Raw genomic sequence first — 27,556 nt, forward strand, 5'->3', positions numbered from 1 at the left:
CTTTTGATCGGTTAAAGCATTTATTTACTACCGTGCCTATTCTCGTGACTCCTGATGTATCCAAACAGTTCATTGTCGAGGTTGATGCGTCTGAGGTGGGCGTTGGGGGTGTTCTCTCCCAGCGTTCAGACTCAGATGGTAAAGTTCATCCGTGCGCGTTTTTTTCACATCGTCTCTCGTCCGCGGAACGTAATTATGATGTTGGGGATCGTGAGCTCCTCGCCATCCGTCTGGCCTTAGTCCAGTGGAGACACTGGTTGGAGGGCTCCACCGTTCCGTTTGTAGTCTGGACTGATCATTGAAATCTGGAATACATTCGTTCGGCCAAGAGACTGAATGCGCGTCAGGCATGCTGGTCAATGTTTTTCGCTCGTTTTATTTTTCAGTAATTTTCAGCTTTGACTGCGATTCTGGAAGACTTGGAGTTGAGCTTTTCTCTGAGAAAAGAACGGCACTGAAATCATTCTTAAAAAGGGAAGATGTGTTCTGAGTTTTGCCGATCGGATACAGCGAATGTTTAATCAGTCAACGAGCTCTGCTTCACCTTCGTTGCTCTGGTTGGTGTAGCGCTATCCTATCGCATGCTGAGGGAGTTTGAAAGACAACCGTTTATCCCGCCCCTCGGATTGAGCCCTGTCTATGGTGAGTTTCCAGACCAAACATCTTGATGTGGGTCTGGCTTGTCAGGCTACTAATCAACTAGAGATGCTTAATTGATGTAATGTATTACATACAACAACTCAAGAAAAGCCGCTATCTGCCGCCATCACTGCTGATACTTCAGGTGCATGCAATGACAGAGGGTGCTTCCTAATTCTTATTTGTGCATCCTCGTTTCCTTTCCAGGCTTCCTTTCCTCGCGACTTAGCTCCGCCCCTTCAGGATGCGAAGGAAGGATGGAGGAATTGAATCAAGAGAAATGAAATATCCTCGACACTTCAAAGTGTCGTCAATTAATGATGTCTTTGTACCGCTGGATTTTTTCTTGAACATTAGAGATAACTATTTATATGGTAAGGTTCCACTTCCACCAAATTCCACATTTGTCCTTTTTTTTAATTAATATTACCAGTTATTATTAACAACGAATTCCAGTTATTAACTGCTTTTTATTTGTTGTATAGTATTAGTTTCTGTTTGTTTCTTTCATTTTCTTCTGCTTTAAAATATTCTGCAACTGTCAGTTGTTGTTATTTGATAAACATTTCTTTCTCAAACACGTTCATAACATCCCTTTTGATCACTATTCCCTGATTTTTACTCAGGAACCTTCTTGTTAAACCCATACTCACTCATCATACCCTCCACAGATTTACACATACTCAAACCTTATTGTCAAACTTACTATTTGCATCAAACCCAGTTTTCACTCATCACATTTAACTCAAAAGAACATATAAAATAACAATAACCAAAGATAAGAACAAAGGTAAACTAAAACAATTATAAAAAGAATAAAGAGATAAGATAGGGTGCAATCAGTCGGACATACAGTGCTCAGAGCTCATTCAGTAAATGCTCAGCTGAACAGATGTGTTTTGAGTCTGGATTTGAATGTGGCTACTGTTGGAGCACGTCTGATCTGTTCAGGCAGCTGGTTCCAACAGCGGCTGGCCTAATAGCTAAAGGCAGACTCTCCTTGCTTTGAGTGAACTCTTGGTATTTCTAACTGACTTGATCCTGCTGATCTAAGTGATCTGTTGGGTTTGTATTTAATCAGCATATCTGCGATGTATTGAGGTCCTAGCTCATTGAGAGATTTATAAACAAGTAGTAGTACTTTAAAATCGATCCTAAATGTAACTGGAAGCCAGTGTAAAGACCTGAGGACTGGTGTGATATGGTCATATTTTCTGGTTATGCTCACAATCCTGGCAGCAGCGTTCTGTATGAGCTGCAGCTGTCTAATGGTCTTTTTGGGAAGGCCGGTGAGAAGGCCATTACAATAGTCCACCCTACTGGTTGTTGTGTATTACATTCTAAAGTTGCATGTTTTGTCCTTACGACACACCGTACTATTTCCCCTGTTGTATTGCACATGCGCAGAACAACTCAGTGTATTTTGGATGTAACGCAGAACGAGTCAGTAAAAGAACGGCCATGTGAAAATGCTTGTGTCAGTGTCATCACTCAAGCAGTGCACGATCATCATATAACGATGTAACAAAACTGGCGAGGAGGATAAACACTCTCTTCTCTCTCCGCGATACTTGTAAAAAGTACGTGCTAACGTTATACAGCTGACAGCGGCATCGGCTAACAGGCAAAACGCATGTGCGTCAGTGCGAAGCTCGTCGCGCTGAGGAAATAGCGCAAACAGAGAAAGAAACGACAGCTGCACATCACGAAGACGACGCAAAACGGCACGGGAGAGAAAAGAGGTCACTACAAAAGGAGAGTGAGTGGTAAAGTACACTGACAAATAGACCAAAAAAAAAAAAAAATGGCGGGTCTAGTAGGGCAAATCGGATCGTATGATGAAACCGTTGAGCAGTGGAGCTCGTATACGGAGCGGTTTGATTATTTTGTCAAAGCTAACGGGATAAAAGATGATGTTCTGGTGCCAACTCCCATTCTCAGTGTAATGGGCAGTAAGACTTATAATCTACTGCGTAGCCTGGTACAGCCTAATAAGCCTGGTGAAAGCTCATTCAAGGACATTGTAACAATGCTCCAGGAACATTACGCGCCAAAACCCCTCATCATCGCGGAAAGATTTCGCTTTTATAAACGCAATCAGCTAGAGGGAGAATCAATCGCACAGTTTGTTGCTGTATTGAAGCGTCTGTCAGAACACTGTGAGTTCGGCACAACACTGAGTGACACCATAAGAGACAGATTTGTGTGTGGATTGCGTAGTGAGACAATTCAAAAGCGACTCCTTTGTGAAGCTAATCTAACTCTAGAGCGAGCGATGGAAATTGGTGTATCCATGGAAATGGCTGCAAAAGATGCACAAGAGTTAAGCACATCCAGTCAAGTCCATAAAGTGTCCAGTGAAAGAATGAAACATGATGGTAAGAAAGCTTGTTACCGCTGTGGAAATAGTGGTCATCTGGCACCGGAATGCTGGTTCAAAGACAAAGACTGCAGAAACTGTGGAAAAAAAGGGCATATTGAACGTGTATGCCAAAACAAAAAGTCAAATGAGAAAGGAAATCTAGCTAAACCTGTGGAGTTTAAGAAAAGCTATGTCAGGAAATTCAAAAAGAAAAATATTAATCGGGTGGAATATACAGGGAAACAACAAGAGGATGAATCTGATGAAAATGAATACTCACATATGTCTGTGTCTTCAAATTCTGATGGCTACTGGGTGACACCACTGCTAGATGGAAAGGCTGTACCCATGCAAGTGGACACAGGAGCTGCTGTATCGCTCATGGCAGAGTCAACTTACCAAGAGAAGTGGCCATACCTCTGTCTCAAGGAAGCGAAGCTGACCTTGAAAACATACACCGGTGAGCTTGTACCTCTTTCAGGAGTCATGGATGTGACTGTAGAGCTAAACAAACAGAAGGTGAACTTACCACTGTATATTGTGAAAGGCAGTAGTCACACAGCTCTGATGGGCCGATCATGGCTAGAGAAAATAAAGCTAAATTGGCAGGAAGTACATTTAGTGGCGAAAGAGTCTACCAGCCTACAGCACATCCTGAGGAAGCATGCAGAGGTGTTTGGAGAGGAATTGGGAAACATGAAAGACATCACTGTAAAGCTGGCCATTAAGTCTGAAAGTAAACCTAAGTGCTTAAAAGCTCGCCCAGTTCCTTACGCGTTAAAGCCTAAAGTTGAAATGGAACTAGACCGTCTGGAGGAAAACGGTGTACTGAAGAAAGTGAGTGTTAGTGAGTGGGCCACGCCAATTGTTCCTGTATTGAAGAAGGATGGATCCTACAGGATTTGTGGTGATTTCAAGGTAACTGTTAACCCTGTGTTAACTGTAGAACAATACCCCTTGCCATTAACTGAAGACCTTTTTGCTGGGTTAGCAGGCGGCCAGAAATTCAGCAAGATAGACTTATGTCAAGCTTATCTCCAAATGCAGGTTGACCCAGTTTCTCAAGAGCTGCTGACCATCGTGACGCACAAGGGCCTGTACAGATATCAGAGGCTTCCTTTCGGCATAACCTCGGCTCCAGCGTTGTTTCAGCGTGCCATGGACCAGATCCTGAGTGGATTGAATGGAGTACAGTGTTATCTGGATGATCTGTTAATCACAGGAAAAGATGACGAGGATCATCTCAGGAACCTGAATGCAACACTACAAAGACTAAAAGAATATGGCCTTTCGGGTGAAGAAAGACAAATGTGACTTCTTCCAGCCCACCATCGCGTATCTAGGACACGTAATTGACAGCGCTGGTCTCCACAAAGCTCCATCAAAGGTAAAAGCTATCATGGATGCGCCATCTCCAAAGAACGTAAGCCAGCTGCGATCATTCCTAGGATTGTTAACATATGCAAAGTTCATGCCAAACCTTTCCAGTAGTCTTCGTCCACTACATGAATTGTTAAACAAGTCCAAACAATGGAAATGGTCTGACAAATGTGAGAAGGCATTCAGGGATGTGAAATGCACATTAACCCAATCGGAGGTCCTCACACATTACAACCCTGCACTACCGATACAGTTGGCATGTGATGCTTCACCGTATGGTGTCGGTGCAGTACTTTCACATGTAATGCCATCCGGTGAAGAAAGGCCAATCGCCTTTGTGTCAAGGACTTTGAACTCAGCAGAGAGTAATTATGCTCAAATCGAGCGAGAAGCATTAGCAATCGTATTTGTTGTAAAGAAATTTCACCAGTACCTGTTTGGGCGTAAATTTACCCTGCTCACAGACCACAGACCACTTACCTCCATCCTTGGTCCCCAAACGGGCATTCCCTCTCTGGCAGCAAATCGCATGCAGCGTTGGGCTCTGTTGCTGTCGGCTCATCAATATGACATCAAGTATAAGAGGTCTAAACAGCATTGCAATGCAGATGGACTGTCCAGGCTGCCTCTGCCAGACACAAAACCAGAATGTCCTCAAGTCGACATATTCTACTTCAAAGAAGTGCAAAGTGCTCCTGTAAATGCTGCCCAAGTGAAGCGATACACAAGAACTGACCCAGTTTTGGCAGAAGTTCTGGCCTGGATATCTCATGGCGGGAAGGGGAAGATGGAAGACAAATTCAAACCTTACCTGGTTCGACGAAATGAGTTGACAGTTCAGTCTGGTTGCTTACTGTGGGGTTATCGTGTCATTATACCCCCGCCCCTGAGGAGCCTCTTGCTGAAAGAACTTCACGCTGGTCATTCTGGAATAGTGAGGATGAAAGAGATGGCACGCAGCTACTTCTGGTGGCCTGGCTTAGATTCAGAGATTGAAGAGGAGGTAAAGGGTTGTTCAGAGTGCCAGAATGTAAGGAACATGCCACAGACAGCCCCCTTACATCCATGGGATTTTCCAGAGGAGCCATGGCAACGAATACATATAGACTTCGCAGGACCAATGGAGAACCACATGTTTCTGGTGATTGTGGATGCTCACAGCAAATGGCCTGAGGTCACAGTTATGCATAACACATCCTCTGAGAAAACCATTGAGGAGCTTAGAACTGTTTTCAGTCGTTTTGGACTACCACAACAGCTTGTAAGTGATAATGGCCCCCAGCTGGTGTCTGAAGAGTTTCAGTCTTTTCTGAGAGTAAATGGAATTCAGCACATCAAGTCTGCTCCTTATCATCCATCCACCAATGGTCTGGCGGAACGATTCGTTCAGACCCTGAAGAAGGCCTTAAAGACATCCCAGGGTAAGGGCTCCTTAAACCAAAGACTGAACACTTTTCTGTTGTCTTATAGAAACACACCTCATGCTGTCACAAAAGTCTCCCCAGCCACAGCCTTGCTGAAACGACAACTACGCAGCCGACTGGATCTTCTGAGACCAACAGGAACCAAACAGGTTGTATTGTCAAAGCAGCGAGTGCAGGTGGAGAGGCGATCCAAAGCAAAGCTCAGGAGTTTCAACAGGGGTGACAGCATACTTGCTCGTAATTATGGAAAAGGAGCAAAATGGGTACCCGCAACCATTCTTGCACAAACCGGCCCCGTTTCATACATTGTTGAAACAAAGGGAAATCTGACATGGAGGAGACATGTTGACCAGTTGTTGTCCTCAACAATTTCCAATGATGATTCCTGTGAATTGGAGAAACAACAACACACATCTCACATCAACTCTGGTCATGATGTGGTACCAGAAATCTTACCCACACCATTTTCAAGCGAAGCTTGGGTAAGTGTTCCCTCTGAGAATACATCTCCTTCCCCAGTGACTGTTACAGACACTCTAGTAGAAACACCACCTGTGCCTGTTCATCATCGTTATCCGACTAGAGTGCGAAAACCACCACAAAGATTAGACCTCTAGTTAGTGGCTAGCCCACGTCGTTGGGGCAGAATAATCCCCAGGGTTCAGCCAGGGAAATGAGGCAGTCTGCCCTCTTTCCCCAGTGTTAGAACAGTTATATAAAGTGTTTATAATATACTAATAATAATGTTCCTAAACTAAAGACTACCTTATGTATGATGGCAAAAGCATTTATTTGTTGAGGTTGATGTTAAAAGTAAAAGGGGAGGAGTATGTTGTGTATTACATTCTAAAGTTGCATGTTTTGTCCTTACGACACACCGTACTATTTCCCCTGTTGTATTGCACATGCGCAGAACAACTCAGTGTATTTTGGATGTAACGCAGAACGAGTCAGTAAAAGAACGGCCATGTGAAAATGCTCGTGTCAGTGTCATCACTCAAGCAGTGCACGATCATCATATAACGATGTAACACTGGTGATAAAAGCATGAACGAGTTTCTCTAAGTCTTGCCTGGAGACAAAACATCTAATTCTTGCAATATTTTTCAGATGATAGTAAGCTGATTTAGTTATTGCTTTGACATGACTACTGAAACTCAGGTCTGACTCCAAAATCAGTCCAAGATTCCTGACTTGATTTTTTGTTATCAGGTCTTTAGCCTCAAGATATGCGTTGAGAATTTCATCTTTGTTTCCAAATGTAGTGATTTCGGTTTTGTCTTTGTTTAACTGAAGATAGTTTTGGCACATCCAGTTGTTAACTTCATCAATGCATTTGCACAGGGAGTCAATGGGGCTGTAGTCATTAGGTGACAGCTGTAAATGATTCCATGCTTGGAGTATGAACAGGTGGAAATACTCACAGTTGATGATTTTTCCTCATTTGGACCTACTTCTTTGTTCCTTGGCTCCTTTCTCCACCATTGGATTGCCAAACATCCCCCCTCAGCTCCAGGTTGTTGCCAGGAATGACAGACCACAGGCACTCCTCTCTCCGGGACAGTGCGTCAACATTACCTTGGAGTTTACCTCGATGCTCTATTCTGAAGCAGAAGTCCTATAGCTCCAGGAACAGATGGGTGACTCCAGCAATAGAATCCTTAGCAGTGGACATCCATTTTAACAGAGCGTGGTCAGTATCAAGGGTGAATTCTCTTACCAGCAGGTAATATTGCAACTTTTTCAGGCCCACTTAATGACCAAGCACTCTTTCTCCACGGTAGAATAATCATGCTCAGTTTTCAGTAACTTACAACTAATGAACGTAACAAGATATTATTCTCCATGTCTCAGCTGTGAAAGGACAGCTCCCAAGCCCGTTTCGGAGCATGATTTTTAAATCGCTTATAATACATTTTTGACATAGACGGAAGATTAGAAATTGGTCTAAAATTATCTAAACCAGACATCCAGATTAGGCTTCTTCAAAAGGTGAGTAACAGAGGCATGTTTTAGGCAGTCAGGGATCACACCAGTAGTCAGAGAGATATTAATGAACGACAGCAGATCAGGCCCTATGGCGTCAATAATTTGCTTTAAAAAGCATGATGGAATAAAATTATATGGACAAGAGGTGAAGAGTGAAAGAGTGAAGGGAACTCACCTAAGCATTGGAGATTGTGTGCTGATTGCTAACAAGGGAGAGAGAGGGAGGAGAAAACTTGCCAACAAATGGTAATCAACCCTGTATGTTTTCATTAACTGGAATGCCCAGACGCATACCTACAGGATGGAAAGGATTAAAAAGGAACTAAGAGTGCTGTACATCGCAATATTTTGTTGGACATCAGCTTCTTACCCATTAAGACGGAGCGTGGAGGAGCCAGTATCCCATATTTCGATGACTGTAATGATGATGGGGAGTCAGTTGCTCGTTAGTTGACATGATATATAGATGTTATACATTTGACTGATATATGATTTATAGATGTTTTACATTTGACTTGAAGATTTGTGGTTTAAAAAGGTGTATAATGCTAATGGTGTAAAAGGCATTATTTTATTCTGTAAGTTTTCTTAAGACCTGAAGACCCTTGAATGTCTCTCAACCCCTAGCATCATTCCATCATCAGAAAGGCTTCTGTATCATAGAGTCAGCACTAAACACTCAGATGGTCAGATCAGAGGAATGATGGGAAGTGTAGTGTTAGTGACTGACAGATATAGAGTCAGTGAAAGGCTTCTGTATCATAGAGTCAGCACTAAACACTCAGATGGTCAGATCAGAGGAATGATGGGAAGTGTAGTGTTAGTGACTGACAGATATAGAGTCAGTGAAAGGCTTCTGTATCATAGAGTCAGCACTAAACACTCAGATGGTCAGATCAGAGGAATGATGGGAAGTGTAGTGTTAGTGACTGACAGATATAGAGTCAGTGAAAGGCTTCTCTATCATAGAGTCAGCACTAAACACTCAGATGGTCAGATCAGAGGAATGATGGGAAGTGTAGTGTTAGTGACTGACAGATATAGAGTCAGTGAAAGGCTTCTCTATCATAGAGTCAGCACTAAACACTCAGATGGTCAGATCAGAGGAATGATGGGAAGTGTAGTGTTAGTGACTGACAGATATAGAGTCAGTGAAAGGATTCTGTATCATAGAGTCAGCACTAAACACTCAGATGGTCAGATCAGAGGAAGTTAATAAACCACAGGAGGAGCTGATGGTGATAAAGGAAGAGATTTGACTATATAAAGAACAGAAAGACTGACAGAAACAGAAAATGACTGATAAGTGTGATCTGTGTCTGCTGGGACTGATCGTTCTCTCTTCTCTTCTCTCAGGTAAACACATCTGTTTATCTATAAGATATCAGAAAAGATCTGTATGATGTGAACATATTCAAAAACTGATTGTGTCAAGTGTTTGGGAAAGAGTTTAAACTGTTGCTGAAAGTCATATGTTCTGTGTTTCAGGTTCCAGTGGACAGGATGATGTGTTCATCAGTTCTGGTGGAAATGTCCGTCTGTCCTGTAATAATGCTCGTTCTGACTGCACATCAACTACATGGCTCTACTATAACAGATTCAGACATTCAGCAGCTGTTGAACTGATTGATAGAGGGATAAAGAGGAAAGACACAGAGAGACATGAGAGTCTGAGTCTGGGGTCTGACTGCTCTCTGAACATCAACAACGTCACAATAGAAGATCGTGGATTTTACACCTGCCAACAATATGAGAATGGACAACAACAAGGACCTGATGCTTATGTTCTTCTGCATGTTCTTCATGGTGAGTTTATGATTATATGGTCAATTTAAAAAGGGAGGATTCTTTGTTTCAACTCACACAAATGATTTGGCGTGTCTTGTGTTGTGTTTCAGTGTCTCCATCATCATCATCATCATCATCATCATCATCATCATCATCATCATCATCATCAATACCATCATCCTCCTCCTCCTCCTCCTCCTCCTCCTCCTCCTCCTCCTCCTCCTCATCAACATCATCCTCTCAGACTGAGATCAGTCCAGGCCGCTCTGTGACTCTCTCCTGTCAGTTGTATTCAGATGATGGATCCTCCTGTGATGATTGGGTCCGCTCTGAGGATATTGAGCTGCTGTGGGTGAATCAGACTGGTGTTGATCTTCAGACAGACTCCAGATATCAGATATCAGCTCCAGATCGCTGTAACATCACTCTGACTACAACACTCCTGAATGAAGATCACAACAGAGAGTGGAGATGTGAAGTTACTCAGAGAAAACAACTCAAGATCTCAGTCACATACACTGTCAAGTATTCAGGTGAGAAAACACTATTACTACTGTAAAATATGATGTTAATGTTCTACAGATGATCCGTCTGGGTAACACTTTAGTTTTATGATGATGATGTGCTGCATTATGTTTGAGCTGAACTAACACACATGATCCACAGATCCAGGAGAAACTGAAGTCAGTGTGACTGCTGCATTATTAATCAGAGGTACGACACGTTGATTTATTCTGACAGCTTTATATCACTGAAACTATCAGTCAGTCTGTGAATGTTCATAGTTGAATCCCCTTGACTTCAGTTTCTCCTCTTCCTCTCATGTTTCCTGCAGTGATTGTGAGTATTGTTGAGATGGCAGTGTTTGCTGCTCCTACTGTGATTCTTCTTCAGATCATCTGTGCAAGAAGAGCTGGTGAGTTTGAGCCGCACACAATCTGATCATACACACTCATCTGATCTGGATCAATCTGCAGTCATGATAAAACACACACCAGAGGTCAGAGGTCAGTCAATGGCTTTATTTTACAGGGAGGAAGGACTCGCAGCGGCCAGAGGAAATAGAGATGCCTACAATATTACAAGAAAATACTGCTGAGCTGGAGCGAGATTAACAGGCCAGATTTATTTTCATTTTATGGGGTATTATGGATATTTGCCTAAAGTGTTGAATGTCATTTTCTTGTGCTTCATATGTAAACTGCTTTAAATATAATATTAAATACAGTAACAGACAGACTCAGACTGTGTGTAAAAGCTGATTTAGTGATTTTCATATCATGTCTGCTCATTCCTGTTTTTAGCCTTTTTTATTTTGCATGATTACTACTAGTTGTCTTGCATAACCATGTAAGAAGTGTTTTATCCTGACTAAATACAATGTAAGGAGTGTTCCCTTTCGATACGGTTCACTGTGATTGTGTGAGAGTTTTCTCTCTCTCGCTATGGGGAAACAGCGTTTTCTCCAAATACTGAAGCCTGATTGGTTCACGTCTGTGAATTTACTGGTGCCCGCCACCACAAGCTCACAGCTGACTCAGCCAAAGCACAGAAGAGCATTTCTTCTAAAAGAACAGCGACATCGGATGCAACATTTCTGACCGTGATTGTAGCTGTGCTGTTACTTGCCAGCCATGAACACGATCTCTGATCCAGGAAACCTTCTACCAGGCGCCTCTATAGACAAAAGTGGGCCATATTTTCCGGCTGGTGTGCAGCCTGGCTTATAGACCCCATATCCTGTGAGATCGAGTCCATTTTCTCTTTTCTTCAGGAGCTGTTGGATGGTGAAAGTATACATGGTAGCTATTGCAGTGTCGCACACACCTATAGCTGGCCAGTCAACTGGGAAACACACGACCTGGAGGTCAGATTTCTCAAAGGTGCCAGGAGGCTAAACACGCCTCGTCCCAACTCAGTCCCTTCCTGGGACCTGTCCATTGCCTTGAGAGCACTCAGATGCCCTCGGTTTGAGCCACTCAGACAGCCGACCTTGGCCTCTGGCACTAAAGTCCACTCTCCTGCTGGCTCTGTCGTTCCCCACAGCAAGAGGGAGAGAAAATCTCTCATGTAATACGAGTGAACCGTATCGAAGAGAAATGCTCCAGTTACTGACGTAACCTTCGTCCTTGAGATAACAGGAACAAGCATTGCATACCATGGAGTGTTACTGCGAATATGTGAGTAGGCGAGTGACAATATGTTACTGCGAGTCGACACTGTTGTGAAATCAGACTAGATGATTTCAGTTCAACGTATAGGCAGTCGGACAGTTTTCTGTGAAATTCACAGATGTGAACAAATCAGGCTTCAGTATTCAAAGCAAAGGGAGTTTCCCTATATATATATATAGAGAGAGAGAAAGAGGAAATATCTCATACAATGCTTGTTCAGACTGAGGTTACGTCAGTAACCGGAGTGTTTTATCTTAACTAATACCATGTAAGTTGTGTTTTCTCTGATTATCAAGAAGCCCTCACCCATCCACTGAAGACGCTGGGTGGCCTATAAATATGTGACTGTGACTTCCCTTTCTTCTCTCATCTTGTACTGCAGATTATGTCTGAATGTCAGCAATAGCAATAATAAAACCATTTAAAGACACCTAGTTTGTTTTTCTGAATCAGCCTCATCCTGATCATAACAAACTTCCCCTTCACTCACAGCCGGGTTACAAAAGCACAGTTATTGGGTTTAGGCTTGTAAATTAAATTGTTTTTTAAATGCGTACAGATCTGAGGAAGTTAACAACTACTGGAGGAGCTGATGATGTTTAAAGAAAGAGCTGTAACTATATGAAGAAGAGAGAGACTGACAGAAACAGAAAATGTCTGATAAGTGTGAGGACACAACAAGACAGAGACAGGCACCGTGTGCAACTACACGCGACGCAACACCGCGACATGCGATAAAATTGATCTTTTCTATGTTCATTTCGAGTTTTTGTCCTAACCAGCCACGATGGCGACACGATGGATCTATTTTAGTTTCTATTTTTGTGACACGTCCCGGCTGGAACAACAACACAAAACAGGCAATGTTAATCTCAGGTAATGTTTATGTACTTTATTTAATGTTAAAAGTGTGTAATGTTACTTTGAATATCATGTAGCACTCCCAGCTTTGTCATACTAAAAGCAGCCAAGGATAATTCACCTCAGATCTTGAAATTAAACACATTTGAGTGTTTAAACTGTGAACTAAGGCAATGCAAGTTTATTTATATAGCACATTTCATACACAATGGCAATTCAAAGTGCTTTACATAGAAAGAAATTAAAATAGGGACACAAATGCATAAGAAAAAGAATACAATGTAAAGAGATTTAAAAATATTAAAATGATGATAACCAAAGAAAAGAACAAAGGTAAACTAAAACGAAAAGAATTTAAAAGATGATGCATAGATAAGGTGCAGTCAGTCGGCCGTACAGTGCTCAGAGCTCATTCAGTAAATGCTCAGCTGAACAGATGTGTTTTGAGTCTGGATTTGAATGTGGCTACTGTTGGAGCACATCTGATCTGTTCAGGAAGCTGGTTTAGCTATGGCTGGCATAATAGCTAAAGGCAGACTCTCCTTGCTTTGAGTGAACTCTTGGTATTTCCAACTGACTTGATCCTGCTGATCTGAGTGATCTGTTGGGTTTGTATTTAATCAGCATATCTGCGATGTATTGAGGTCCTAGCTCATTGAGTGATTTATAAACAAGTAGTAGTACTTTAAAATCGATCCTAGATGTAACTGGAAGCCAGTGTAAAGACCTGAGGACTGGTGTGATATGGTCATATTTTCTGGTTCTGCTCAGAATCCTGGCAGCAGCGTTCTGTATGAGCTGCAGCTGTCTAATGGTCTTTTTGGGAAGGCTGGTGAGAAGGCCATTACAATAGTCCACCCTACTGGTGATGAAAGCATGAACCAGTTTCTCTAAGTCTTGCCTGGAGACAAAACATCTAATTCTTGCAAGATTTTTCAGATGATAGTAAGCTGATTTAGTTATTGCTTTGACATGACTACTGAAACTCAGGTCTGACTCTAAAATCACTCCAAGATTCCTGACTTGATTTTTTGTTATCAGGCCTTTAGCCTCAAGATATGCGTTCACCTTGAGAATTTCATCTTTGTTTCCAAATGTAGTGATTTCAGTTTTGTCTTTGTTTAACTGAAGATAGTTTTGGCACATCCAGTTGTTAACTTAATCAATGCATTTGCACAGCGAGTCAATGGGGCTGTAGTCATTAGGTGACAGTGCTAAGTAGAGCTGGGTGTCGTCAGCATAGCTGTGGTAAGCAATATTGTTCTTTTTCATTATTTGGCTCAGTGGCAGCATATACAGGTTAAACAGGAGAGGTGCTAGAATTGACCCTTGTGGGACTCCGCATGTCATGGATGTCCACTCAGACTTATGGTCTCCTATACTCACATAATAACCTCTCCCTTCTAAGTATGATCTGAACCATCTGAGGACCATCCCAGAAAGCCCGACCCAGTTTTCCAGCCTGTCTAGAAGTATGGTGTGGTCAACAGTGTCGAATGCAGCACTGAGATCGAGTAGAACCAGAATTGATGTTTTGCCTGTATCAGTATTTAAGCGAATATCATTTATAATCTTTATGAGCGCTGTCTCTGTGCTGTGATGTGGACGGAAACCAGATTGAAAATTGTCAAAGAATCCGTTTGAGTTTAAGAATTTGTTCAACTGATTGAAAACAACTTTTTCAATGATTTTGCCTATGAAGGGGAGATTTGAGATTGGTCTGTAGTTGCTCAGTATGGAGTTATCCAGATTTCTCTTTTTCAGAAGAGGCTTAACTATTGCAGTTTTAAGGGCGGTTGGAAAAGTCCCATAGAGAAGTGAGGAGTTTACCACTTCCAGGAGATCTGCTTCCAAACAGTTAAACACACTTTTGAAAAAAGAAGTGGGGAGTGCGTCAAGGGCGCAGGTTGATGCTGTACTGTGTCTTCTAAAATTTTACTGTCAATTGTTTCGAAATCAGACATAGTAATTTTCTGAGGTTTTGATCTGATCTGACTGATCCCAGAGCAACTAGAGGATGTGCTGATCGCCTTTCTGATATTTTTGATTTTCTCTGAGAAGAAGGAAGCAAACTCGCTGCATTTGCTGTCTGAGAGCATTTCTCTGGGAATGTGACTCTGAGGGGTTTGTTAGTCTGTCTACAGTAGCAAAAAGAGTGCGCGTGTTGTTTATGTTTCTGTTTATAATATTTGAGAAGAAGGTCTGTCTAGCTTTGCCTAGTTCAACATTGAAAGCATGAAGGGTGTCTTTATAGATGTTATAATGGACTACTAGTTTGGTCTTCCGCCACTTTCGTTCAGATTTTCTGCATTGTCTTTTCATTATTTGCACTGCTGTTGAGTTTCTCCTTGGTGCTTTTTGTTTTCCACTCTCTTTTTGACAGAGACAGATCTATCTTCAATGGCAGGAGGAATAAACTAACTGTGAACAATAAAGTATATTCTATGACAATGATTGTTTTAGTAACTCAGTATGTATTTTTGTAGTTTAAATGGTTTAATATTTGTGAATATGATTATGTACTTATTCATTTCCTTGCAAATTTGCCGTCAAGATTAACCTCTGGTGCTCTTGCCGTTAGAGCTCCGCCCACTTGCTGTTCTGATTGGCTGTGGTTTTTGATTGATTTGTTGCATCTCGTAGTCGCATCACGTCTGGTGTGGACAGACAAGTTGCTTTTCACTGGAATCTTATCGCATCGCGTGTGTTAGTGTAAAGCTAAGCAGAAGCTGACCCATCCATGGAACAAACAAAACAAGCTCTGAAAATTGATAAAAGAACACATATTATACAGACACTTGTTAGATGATTAGTTAATTGCATTTGATAGATTTTCTTCAATAAAACACTTGAAGTGTGTTTGTAAAAGGTGTTTTCATGCATGTTTGGCCTGAGTTGCTGTTGTATTTACACTGTTCTGACTAGCAGGGGTCACCAGAGTGTGGCGTTTCCAACACTTCCAAACACTGAATCATTTTGGTTCAATTGATTCAAAGCTTTGAGAAGATTTGTTTCTCCCATCACTACAAAACACGACTAGAACAGGCAGATTAGATCTAGGTGTACCTTTAACAAGAACTAACTACAGACTATCAGCAACAACAGTAACGTGGCACAACCAACTGGCAAAACAAGAGGGAAAGAGAGCACATTATAAAGAGAGCAGAGAACATGAGGAACAGGCGAGCACACTCAGACAAACAAGGACTCAACAAGAGGAGCACATGGCCAACACAAACTGAGACAGAGCCATGCGCTCAAGCACAACACTAACAAAGAGACACTGAACAACGATACGAGAACCCATACAGTGAGAAGAGAAGAGCGAATGATCAGTCCCAGCAGACACAGATCACACTTATCAGACATTTCTGTTTCTGTCAGTCTTTCTCTTCATCATATAGTTACAGCTCTTTCTTTAAACATCATCAGCTCGTCCTGTGGTTGTGAACTTCCTCCGATCTGACCATTTGAGTGATTAAATCCAGCTGGAGTTGCTATAAAGTGACACTATAAGTATCTACAGGATATTCTTTAGCAGACGAGAGCATTACTGTTAGTTTCACTTCTTTAACACACAATTTCCTGCATGCCATTAAAATCTAGAAATACAATTGTTAAATTATTAGTGATAAAACTGATTTGTTATTGAAAAGTTATCCACTGTCCATGACTCCTGAATTTGAACACAGTTTTTAAAGGGTACAGTTTCTGCCAATCTAATGTTAGTTCGGAGTACCTAGAGAGTAGTATTGCTCCAGCCAAAGTCCTGTTTCCCTCGGTTGGGTCGAGGTGTATCTCCCCGTTTAGCGTGTCAAATATTAGATGCCTCCTTCCTTCCAGGAACCCAAGGGTGCATTAATACACGAGAGACTCAGAAGTGAAGGTCTGAAGCAGTGTGTGCAGAGTCATTACACACACACACACACACACACACACACACACAAATGAGAGACGGTGTGTGTGACGGTGATCATGTGATCACGTACCTTGTGTAGGAGCTGCTGATGTAGTTGGGCTTGATTTCTTCTGAGAGATTGATCTGCTGACTGGAATCAGTGTTGATGAATCGACTGCAGGAGATGAATGTTCAGAGGCATCATCTGTAGGACATTAACATCATATTTTACAGTAGTAATAGTTGTTTCTCACCTGAACTCTTGACAGTGTATGTGACTGAGGTCTTGAGTTGTTTTCTCTGAGTAACTTCACATCTCCACTCTCTGTTGTGATCTTCATTCAGGAGTGTTGTAGTCAGAGTGATGTTACAGCGATCTGGAGCTGATATCTGATATCTGGAGTCTGTCTGAAGATCAACACCAGCCTGATTCACCCACAGCAGCTCAATATCCTCAGAGCGGACCCAATCATCACAGGAGGATCCAGTATATGAATACAACTGACAGGAGAGAGTCACAGAGCGGCCTGGACTGATCTCAGTCTGAGAGGATGATGATGATGATGATGATGATGATGTTGATGATGCTAGAGACAATGAAACGCAACACAAGACACACATCATTTGTGTGAGTTTAAGCAACGAATCTGACCTTTTTAAATGTATCATATAATCATAAACTCACCATAAATAACATGCAGATCAACACGAGCATCAGGTACTTGTTGTTGTCCATTCACATTTTGTCTGCAGGTGTATAATCCATGATCTTCTATTGTGACGTTGTCGGGGTTGCCAACTTTTAAATTTCAGAATTATTTATTTTTTGTATTTTTTTTTGTGTGTGTGTGTGTGTGTGTGGGGGGGGGGGGGGGGTCATTTCGATCTTAATGTAGTATCAATTCATATGTAGTATATAGCTTACTGTACATAATAGGGAAAAATGTGTTTGTCTTAGCACTATTTTAAACGTTTCTTGGGTCAAATTAAATTAGCTTGCATTTATTTATATTCACTTGTGTGTGCTTTTATAAGTATCATTATTCATTAAAAATATTAGGATGCTAAGTCCTAATATGATGCATAAGTTATTAACGTTTTAACATTTCACATTTAAAGAAATCTAGTGTTTGATCATATCTACATATTTATTAAAATGTAAGAAATGTAATTTTTTTGAGCAACTACATTAGATACATAAGGCACTTACTGGGTAATGGCATTACAAATAACATTATAATTTTTTAACAACAAAATGACTCTAATATACCTCTTTGAATTGGGATTCTCTATTTTAACCTTAATTACTACACAAACTGTAATATAAATAATAAAAATATTAGAAGAAATATATTTTAAGTGGTCATTAATTGACAATAATTATTGCACAAATAGCATTTAGTACCAAAATATCTGAGAATGAGAATGATTGGAAAGAAAAGCAAAATAAAAAAAACATATCCATAAGTCATACATATGGTATAGAGTTGGTATACGCCAACCTGGATAAACCTAAATGAAATCATGGCCTCTGGTGCAGTACATGGTATTTATTTCTGTAAAAGAAAACAAATTCTTAAACCTACTGTATAATAAAATCCAATATATAAACCAAACAACCAAAAAGGAAAAAAATCAATATACATACAAAATACAATACAAAAGAAATACAAACAATAATGGCAGGAATAAGGGGACCAGATAGACTCCGTTAGACTAAAAGTCTTAAATTGGAAGTAACAGTCTCAGCTATTTCCAGTACAACTATAAAAACTTGTGATTTCCACACATGCAAGGTAATATACAACCATCAAATACAACAACTGGTAGTGTTATCACTGCATCACAACACACCCTAGTATCTGGGATATGGTCTCATCTGATACACAAGGCCCTCCTAAAGCCGCCAAATGAAAATAAAGAAAACAAAACCCAATAAATTCACCATATTCACATAAACAAATCAATGAAATGAAAATTAAGAACAGAAGCAAATAAACTATACAATATTCACCTAACCAAATCAAATATATACAAAAACATAAAGAAAGCAATTATAAATAGACATTCAATACTGGGAAAAACAGTGGTCTAGTTACAATCAGCTCCCAGGTCAGTCTGCCAAAACAGAATTACATATTGAAATAGACGTACCTTCATACACTAACAAAATTGTACAAATTGCATTGACCATTTATTTTACACTTTATAAAACGGTTAACGTTCAAATTACCTCCACCATGTTTCCTTTATTAAGGGGTACACGTCATAATTAATCAAATTTCACAACCACGCTGCCGCATTTACTACAATGAAACAAACAGAACACGCTTAAAACAATCGACTATTGAGTGCACATGATGAAAATCACCTGACCTACCCGAGTCTTATCAGCAACTTGGACAGGGAAAAGCCATGATCAGAGACGTGCAGCTCCAGATTAATGACCGTGCTGGCAGGTTGTTGTTACAAAGCGAAAACGTACATGCTCATCACACACAACTCTTTCTTTTACACATAGTAAATCAACAACCTACCCGGGTATTACCAGCAACATGAGCTGGGAAAAGCAACAGATGGTACGATTTGTACGACGAGTCACAGTTTGGATGTGAGGGACCAGCGTCTGAGTTCATTTATCCCCGAAAATGTCCGCGAAGAACAAGGCCATGAAGTGAGAGGGCTTAGACGTTTCAATATTCTTTGGGATACCAATATATGGAGATTATTCCGCCTCGAACAGTTTTCACTATAGTCAAGCCTTTCATAAAAGCTGTTCTTCGAGGTTTCAATGACTTTGATTTCGGAGAATTGCCTGGAAATAGTGGCTTGAGATGGCCGCTGTAGAGGCCTGTATTTCTGCTGATTGGTCGGATTCGTCAGGAGCAATAAGAACAAGCTTCAGCAAGCATTTAAAAGTTTGTCTTAAAAAATAAAAAATAAAAAATGTTCTCATTAACTAACTGAAAAAAATATAAATTTACAGAGCTGTGCCCGTCGCCCCTTACTCCCTCATCTGCATATACGGGAAATTCCTTTCCCTCTTAAATTAACTCTGTTTCATCCGTAGGGCTAGGAAAAGATAAAAAAAAAATGGTTTCCTAGATGTTTCCTATGAATGGAAAGTCAGGTCCAGAGGTTGTAATTGAATCCATCGAGGAGAATCGACTCTTCTTTAAAAGCCTTTGCAGAGCTAATCATTAATTTGTTTCTACCTCAATAACGATTATAGTGACTGGATGTGTGATTCATTTTTACAAACAGATTATTTTGTATGGTTTGTTTCAATTAACCAGTTGAAAAAAAAAAAGATTCAGCGGATCTTTTACATCATCGCGCAAAAACATCACTGTTTGCGCAGTCAAATGACATCCAGCTCCTCCTCTCTGGACGTCTATTTGGTGGAGGGATAGAGTTATGGGTAGGGTAGCTCCAACCATTAGGCCCAATTTACATTCCAATGGGTGGAGCTTATGTATAGCTCCGCCTCTCTAGAGAAAGAGCTAAATGTTAGCTCCACGGCAAGAACTTATGCAGATATAACTAATCCAATTCTCTTTTATGAGGGTCACACAATAGAATTTCAAACTATTATTCTTACAAGGTGAAGATTTATGAAAAAGGTTGCTGGAGCTTCAGTGAACTTCATCATGGATGACTTTTCTCATTGTATTACACACATTCCCTCTTCTGCAAGTTTCTCCATGACCATGGTTATTATAGACTTTATTTCTTCTATAAGAACAAATGTAGGGGTAGTTGCAGAAGCTGATCTCCCTATTTGATTAATAATCTCAACCTGACTGTCATCTCGAGACTCCTCTGTCAAACGGCATAATGTTTTCTTCCATTCTGATGGATTGTCTATGTTGTGCTGCTGTTTGTACTGCTTCACCTTCTCAACTAACTTCTGCTTCTGAATCTCCTGAATGCATTTCTCTGTTCCCTCAAACATGTCATGTGTAAAGTGCGTCCCTCCATTCTCCTCCACCATCTTCTCTATTTCACTGATCAGATCTCTGAACTGAGGGAAACTGGCAGATGTGTTGCTCATACAGAAGAAGCGGTTTCCACAGCTGTGTATGAGTCTTTGAAGATCTGGATCACAGTCCTGTAGAAAGTCTTCAGTGGTTTTATTCTCCTCTAACTCATCTTTATGGGTGAAAATGATCAGGGTGTATTTTACAATGTTCTCTCCAAACACGTTTCTAAGTTTCTCCACAGTTTTTTTCTGCTCCTCCGTGAATCGAGACACTTTAATTACGATAATAAAAGCGTGCGGTCCAGGAGAGGCGTATGTTATGCATTTCACAGTTTCTTTCAGAACGTCCTCCTCACTGAGTTCAGTATCATAAAGTCCAGGCGTGTCGATCACTGAGATCTCTCTACCCATCCTCACTGTAGTTTCTGACTGACACCGTTTCGTCTCAGACTTTGTACCAGCAGAAGATTTGAACACATTTCTGCCGATGATGGTGTTTCCAGTGGCACTTTTCCCGACTCCAGTTTTTCCCAGCAGAACCAGCCTGATCTGGTCTTTCCTCTCAGGAACCACATGAATCTCATCTGGATCTTTTGCTGGAGACTCTTCAGAAACTACAACAGAAACATCAATCATCAATGTGCTAATTATATATTTAAATTTTCTTAATAAATGCTTGGCTTTTTAACAGCAGTGTTACATTTACAGCATTTGTATTCAGTCAAGTCAACTTTATAGCGCTTTTTACAATGCCAAGTGTTTCAAAGCAGCTTCACCTTGTTAATAGGAAAATAATGCAACATAATTGAATAGAAAGTTATATAGTTAAATATTTAGTAGATGCTGTTATTTAATCTGAACATGACAAATATAAGTCTGACATGTAATGCTGACTGAATCATAATCATACTCTGTATGTTCGTCGGCCAGAGGAGAACTGAGTGACTGAGCCTGGTTTCTCCAGAGGTTTATTTCTCCATTCTGGCTCTCTCCACACTGTCGCCTCTGGCTTGCTTAGTTGGAGACACTTACTATTCAACAATATTACTGATCTGAGTGTACTGACACTGCTGTATGAAAACTGGACAATGTAATTATTTTTTGCAGAAATGCTTTATAGAGGAAATGGACTCATTTAATAATTGATGATCTTTACAGTGGAACTGAATCAACACTGAACCACTTATTTTCCTGTTATCACTGTAAAGCTGCTTTGAATGGTAAATGGACTGTATTTATATAGCGCTTTCAACAGACCCATGGCCACCAAAGTGCTTTACATTTTGCCTCACATACACCCATTCACACACCGACGGCAATGTCAGCCATGTAAGGCTCATCCAGCTCGTCGGGAGCAGTTGGGGTTAGGCGTTTTGCTCATGGACACCTCGACACTTGGTCAGGTGGAAACAGGGATTGAACCACACACCTTTTGGTTTGTAGACAACCTACATGAACCACTGAGACACTGCCACCCGTTGATACAGTTTTGTATAAAGCACAAAGGTGACTTAATGATTATCTGCATGCATTATTTAAATATTTACACCAACAGAACAACTTACAATTCATTCCAGTGTCCTTGCTGTCACTCCTCTTCATCTGTTCCATGATATATTTCCCACCATTCTCAGTCATCATTCCTTCAATCTTCTGCAGTAGCTCTCGTTTCTGACCGTCTGATTCTTTCTTGTTATTGAAACAGTGAAACTTTCCTCCACATTCTGTCACCAGTCGCTGAAGATCCTCATGGTTTTGTAGATATTCATGAATTGTCTGACCCAGATCCTCCAGTTCATCTCCATGTGTGAAGAGAATCATGATGTACTTCTGAACTTCAGGACCAAATAAACACTTGATATAATCCAGGATCTCTTCCTCATTTTTCACAGGTTCCTCTAGAGGAACGGTGAGCAGAACCGCACTGAGTCCTGCTGAACATAGAGACACCAGCTGATCTTTCATCATCTCCACCTTCTCTTTATTCAGATCTGGATCCAGTAGATCTGGAGAATTAATCACATGCATTTGCATCTCTCCCATCTGAGTTACTTCCATATAAACTTCACCCTCATCCTTCTTCTTATGTTTTTGGACTTTAAACTTTCTTTCTCCCAGTATAGTGTTCCCAGATGAGCTTTTCCCAGAACCGGTTCTGCCCATCAGGAGAATCCGGATCACTGGATCATCTGGACCGGAGCTGCTTAATGACGTCTCTGAAATAAACATGGAATCAGATTAGGTCAAGTTATCATTCTTCTCAAGAGTAAGAAAATAACAAAATATACACTCTAAAAAGCTGGGTTATTGTTTTAACCCAAACACTGGGTTTAGCCAGTTGGGCCATTTTAATGGGAAATATTTATTATTTTATTTTATGTTTGGTAGCTTTGTGTAACTCAACTGCTGGGTCAACCTGACGGACAATACTAACATCTGCTTGAAACAATAGCTTTCTTCACCGGATCTGCTCTCATCTGTCCTACCAAATGAATGGCATAACCAGAGCTGATAGTATGAGAACACTGCAGCTGTAGTCACACTATTCCTTTGATAGTTTCAAACTTAAATGTCTGACAGATGAGATGATTCTGCCTGTTTTGACAGTGTTGGGTAGTTTTTTGTAACCCACAGTTGACTTCACAGGCGGGGCTTAGATTAAGCCAGATAATTAATTGAGCATTAGTGATGAACACTACTGTTAACAAGTTAACAAAACTCAGACTCACTGAAGGAAAGAGGAACACAAGAACTACAACTGACTTCAGCCACAGCCTTACACTGAAAAAAATGACTTTGTGGTATGGTAAAATCTATTACATTAATTCATGTAATTATTACATTGTAAAATCAAGTTTAAGTTGGAACTATATATCTTAAGTAAAATGTACACAGTCTATTCATGTAATAACTTAACTGAGAAAAAAGAGTACATGTTATCATATATTTACAAATAATATTTAATGTTTTATAGTCACAGCACATTCACCTAAAATATTAAGTAAATTTTAATCTGAAAAGCAAAGTGCATTTGAAAATGCGCAGATTTATTTATTTTTTTATTTTTTACAAAAAGATCCCACTTGTTCAGTGGTGGCAGAGATGGTCATTTCGGGATGTTGCTTTTTATGTGGCTGACTTATTCTCAATAAGTTCTAACTTTTAAAAGAACGTGAGTTTTAATCCCAATAACGGTAGCTAAAGCTACATAAGCTCTTATTGAGAATTAAGAGTTTTTTTATGTCACCATTATGGCGATTAATGTTTTCTTTAGTTGGGCAGTTTGGCGACTTTTTAATGTTAGTTTTTCTCTGCCTGCTCTGACTGAGTTTGCTATGAAAAGCCGAGAAAACACGATCAGATGCTTTTGGCCGCTTGATGATCAGAATATGATCATTGTGTAGGGGCTTAATTCACCAATCTTATACCCGAGTATGAGCAATATAATATTAACCTTGTTTTATTCTAGAAAAGATCCAGCACAGTTTTAACCAGAAAAGTTGAATGCATTTTATAACAGACTGTACACTAAGCACTTTGAACTCCTGCAAGCTTTTCTCACACACAGATATAAAGATTCAGCCTAAGAATCTCAACAATGGTGACATGCTTCATGCCACAATGCATTCTGGGTGCATCATGCAATACTCAGAAATATCAGCAATGTTCACTTGGGTTTTGTAATTGGATGCAATGGTAATCTGAGTGAAAGTTACAATCTATAGATGAGTATTGCCAGTGCAATTTACTTGTGTATTTTACGTAAAAAAATAAGTGGTTCTAGTAAGTAAATATTACTTAGAATAGCCAGAGTAAATATTACAAGCACTTTTTGTGTGGAAAAAGTTGCCTAGCTTTTTTTAAGTAAATGTCACTCCAAATTTTCAGTGCAGATGAAATCAACAGAAGACAAAAGAAGACATTCAATCTCTGAAGATCTCAGAAGAGGTTAATTAAACAAATTCACAAACAGCATTACCAGCTCCATGCATTACTAACCAGACTGACTTTATTTATGTCAAACGTCTACAGAAGCTCTTATTGATAATTAACAGAGCCATGTGTTCACTGAGCCCAACGGAGCCAAAGAGTGACGGGACAAGTCACAGGTGAAGGCTTGTAAGTCCATGGCAATGGCAGATCAACGACTAATCAAGGCGAAGACGGAGGGACAAGGAAGCCCGGTGGAGCCAGTGGATGGCCGGTGGAGCCAGTGGATGGCCGGTGGAGCCGGTGGAGCCAGTGGATGGCCGGTGGAGCCAGTGGATGGCCGGTGGAGCCGGTGGAGCCATGGTGGAGTGACGAGCTCTGAGGTTCTAGGAGGAGCATAAGGGTCGTCAGTCCAGGGTCAAACTGACGAACTATTAGATTCACAACAGATCATGCATGCAGTGTAAGAGGAGATAAGTGTTGATGAGAGGCAGTGAAGACAGTACTGAAAGACTGCGCAGTGCAGGCAGGGGTTAAACACATGGCCTTCCTGACCGATACAGGACAGACGGACAGTCTAAAAGCAGCTTCCTTGGGTGATAGAGGAGAGGTGTATTTCTCAGGACTGACTCTCTTAGCTGACTCAGAACAAGCAGAGAAGGTGAGAGCGGGAGGCAAGGAAATCATCCTCCATCTTCTCAAACCATATTAGCATGAGTTCAGCGCTGAGTTATATCCACCTTGGCTGAAAGGACAGGTCTCCACACCATCCCCACATACTCCTCCAGTAATCCCACTGGAAAAGGACGATGTTGGTTTTCACCTGGTCAAACTTGTACTGCTCAGGCTCAGTGATGATGTTGGGCTCAGGCTTGACATCTGTTGGGACGGTGGTGGCAGGTGGCACAAAGTGCACGGCGTATATGGCTGTGGAACAGGACCCAGTCCCGAGGTCCATCTCACACAGAAGCTATCATCAATGTAATGTACCCGATGGACAATGTCTAAAATGATCTGTCCGTCAGTCCATCTTAGAACCACCAGCTTTGTTTAAGCAACGTTTTAATGACCATCCATATTTATTTTTCTGTATCTTTATTAAAATTCAAACAGAAAATATAGAAAATGTATTGAATTTTTTTTTTTTTTTAAGTATTTAGTGTGTATTCTTGGCTTCCAGTCCTTTTCCAAATACCACAAACCACAGTGGAACTATAAAACCATGTTAAACTCATGCCGCTGTTAAAGTAATTATGAACTTTAATAAAATTATTTACAAAACTTAATCACTACATTTGAAAAAATGATTGACAGGTTGGAAGACATTTTCAGCCGGCATGGACTTCCCTTTATCTCTCAGGTCAGATTGCAGACCGCAATTCAAGTCCAATCAGTTTCAGACATTTTGTCGGAAACTGAATGGAATCCACCATATCAAAATTACTTAAAAGTGGGCGCAAGCAAATGGAGAAGTGGAAAGACTTTATGCTTATTATGCAACTGATGTTGTGTGAGTGTGTGAGGCGCCAGCGCCATCAAATAACTTAATACTCTGTCATTTACCATCATACAGATAAGAGTCGGACGTCATTCGAAACGGTAAGATTTATATTTTTATATGAACAATCCGCAAGTCAGAAGCCACAGACTCAAGCTTTCTCTACGTCTTTTAATTTTTTGCCGACATTGCTCTTATGATAGTCCTGTAAAATACGCCGATATCTCTTCATTTTTCTATTTTTTGACTGTATCTTTTTACAACTTCCTTTCAAGATTAAAAAAAGCCAAATGAACTAGAATTTGTTTCTTTGAAGAATTTTGTTAGTGTTTAAATTAGTGTACAAAACCATAAATAAAGACATGTTCAAAAGACAAGAATAATATTTACAGTTATGTATACTAAGGATTTCTGCAGTCATTAAAGCTATTTGTGAAAATACCAATTCAACAAAATAGTTTATTCTCACTTTTGTAAGACTGAAAAAACTAGTAGATGCTGAAATGTCTGAATGAAGAACAAGGACTCTCTGAGAAAATAAAGGAGATTAACATCTGAACTGTCCTTCACACACCACTGGAGACGCAAGTCTCACCTCACTATCAGCTAATCTACATCTTTCCCTGTTGACTCCCTCTCCCCCAATTCCTTCCCTGTCTCATGCTGAGATCACTGAAAATACACACAAAATCTCTATATTACAATGTCAATCCACACGATACAGTATTATATGTGTTTGATATCGTTTGAAATGTCTCAGTGCGACTGGTTCAAAGATCTCATCCCCACAGAAGTTAACCAAAAGATAATCAATGTTTTAAGAGTTTAGAGATATCTTGTCTTAGTTTGGTGGGTGTGGCTTTCAGCCATTTGGCCTTTACATCAACACAAGTCTTGATCAATGCAAATTCCCATTGTGAACTTGTGTTACATTTGAAAGAGTTTGTACATTTGTTTCTGGGTATTTAAGGGAATGTTACAAAGAGCTCAGGACTTGACACTTCACCCGCCGATCGTTGGCCTCCATTGGGACGATTTGGGCGGCCTTACACTTTAAATTTTACAGGAATTAATGAATTACTTCATGTAAACGTCACAGCTGTATATAACTTGTTATTGCCGACATTAGACAGATTAACTTTCTTTGATTTTATAATGCATCATCTGTTGTGATCATAAACGTTGTGAATTGAATTTCCATCAGTCCAGTGGATATTACTTGTGCTTTTGGTGCAATATAGTAGTATAGTATATAACAGTAGCTTCTCGTTTTTATTGATGTGATAGAATTTAATCCTAATAACACATAATTATAAGAAGGTTACATGACTATGAAGAAACTTAGCAAAAAGGTCAGCATATCAGTGCAAGAACAACATACATTCGTTGAGTACGGGCGTGTAAGGAAAGTTGCCTACCTGTCGGTGATGAAAGTCCCTCCGCCATCTTTAGTGAATGTGACGACGGACGGATCTCAGGAATAAAGCTTCTTAGAGATCAAATACAGCACACAATGTCAATGAATCACAGTCTTTAAATGAAACATGTCGAGGATTCTGTCAAAAGAAAAACAGAGAGAGACCAGCAGCTGCAGCGTTCAGATTTACTTTCACTTAACGCTCTTCGTGTCT

At 40.4% G+C, this 27,556-nt stretch overlaps 3 protein-coding genes across 3 annotated transcripts in view; 2 read left to right on the forward strand and 1 right to left on the reverse strand.

Annotated features, from left to right (window-relative positions):
* Window positions 1-27,556, forward strand: part of LOC137090224 (uncharacterized) — a 258,833-nt gene that overhangs the window by 48,623 nt on the left and 182,654 nt on the right. The window lies entirely within an intron of this gene.
* Window positions 9,090-10,697, forward strand: LOC137089806 (uncharacterized). Its single transcript, XM_067453382.1, has 5 exons — window positions 9,090-9,150; window positions 9,283-9,599; window positions 9,812-10,115; window positions 10,418-10,498; window positions 10,615-10,697. Exons 1-5 carry the CDS (start codon window positions 9,090-9,092, stop codon window positions 10,695-10,697), a joined length of 846 nt encoding a protein of 281 aa, XP_067309483.1.
* On the reverse strand, window positions 17,960-22,710 carry LOC137090295 (GTPase IMAP family member 4-like). Its single transcript, XM_067454217.1, has 2 exons — window positions 22,063-22,710; window positions 17,960-21,111 (listed from the first exon to the last, which is right to left on the reverse strand). Exons 1-2 carry the CDS (start codon window positions 22,658-22,660, stop codon window positions 20,180-20,182), a joined length of 1,530 nt encoding a protein of 509 aa, XP_067310318.1. The 5' UTR covers window positions 22,661-22,710; the 3' UTR covers window positions 17,960-20,179.

Source organism: Pseudorasbora parva, chromosome 2 (genome assembly GCF_024679245.1).
Source record: "Pseudorasbora parva isolate DD20220531a chromosome 2, ASM2467924v1, whole genome shotgun sequence".
NCBI classification, from domain to species: Eukaryota; Metazoa; Chordata; class Actinopteri; order Cypriniformes; family Gobionidae; genus Pseudorasbora; species Pseudorasbora parva.

Excerpts from the sequence above, each read along its gene's own strand:
- LOC137089806 (XM_067453382.1), top strand. The coding sequence starts at position 9,090 with ATGACTGATAAGTGTGATCTGTGTCTGCTGGGACTGATCGTTCTCTCT. Across the intron at positions 9,151-9,282 it reads TCTCTCTTCTCTTCTCTCAG|GTTCCAGTGGACAGGATGAT; the intron begins GTAAACACATCT and ends TCTGTGTTTCAG. Across the intron at positions 10,499-10,614 it reads CATCTGTGCAAGAAGAGCTG|GGAGGAAGGACTCGCAGCGG; the intron begins GTGAGTTTGAGC and ends TTTATTTTACAG.
- LOC137090295 (XM_067454217.1), bottom strand. The coding sequence starts at position 22,660 with ATGGGCAGAACCGGTTCTGGGAAAAGCTCATCTGGGAACACTATACTG. Across the intron at positions 21,112-22,062 it reads CAAGGACACTGGAATGAATT|TTTCTGAAGAGTCTCCAGCA; the intron begins GTAAGTTGTTCT and ends TTTCTGTTGTAG.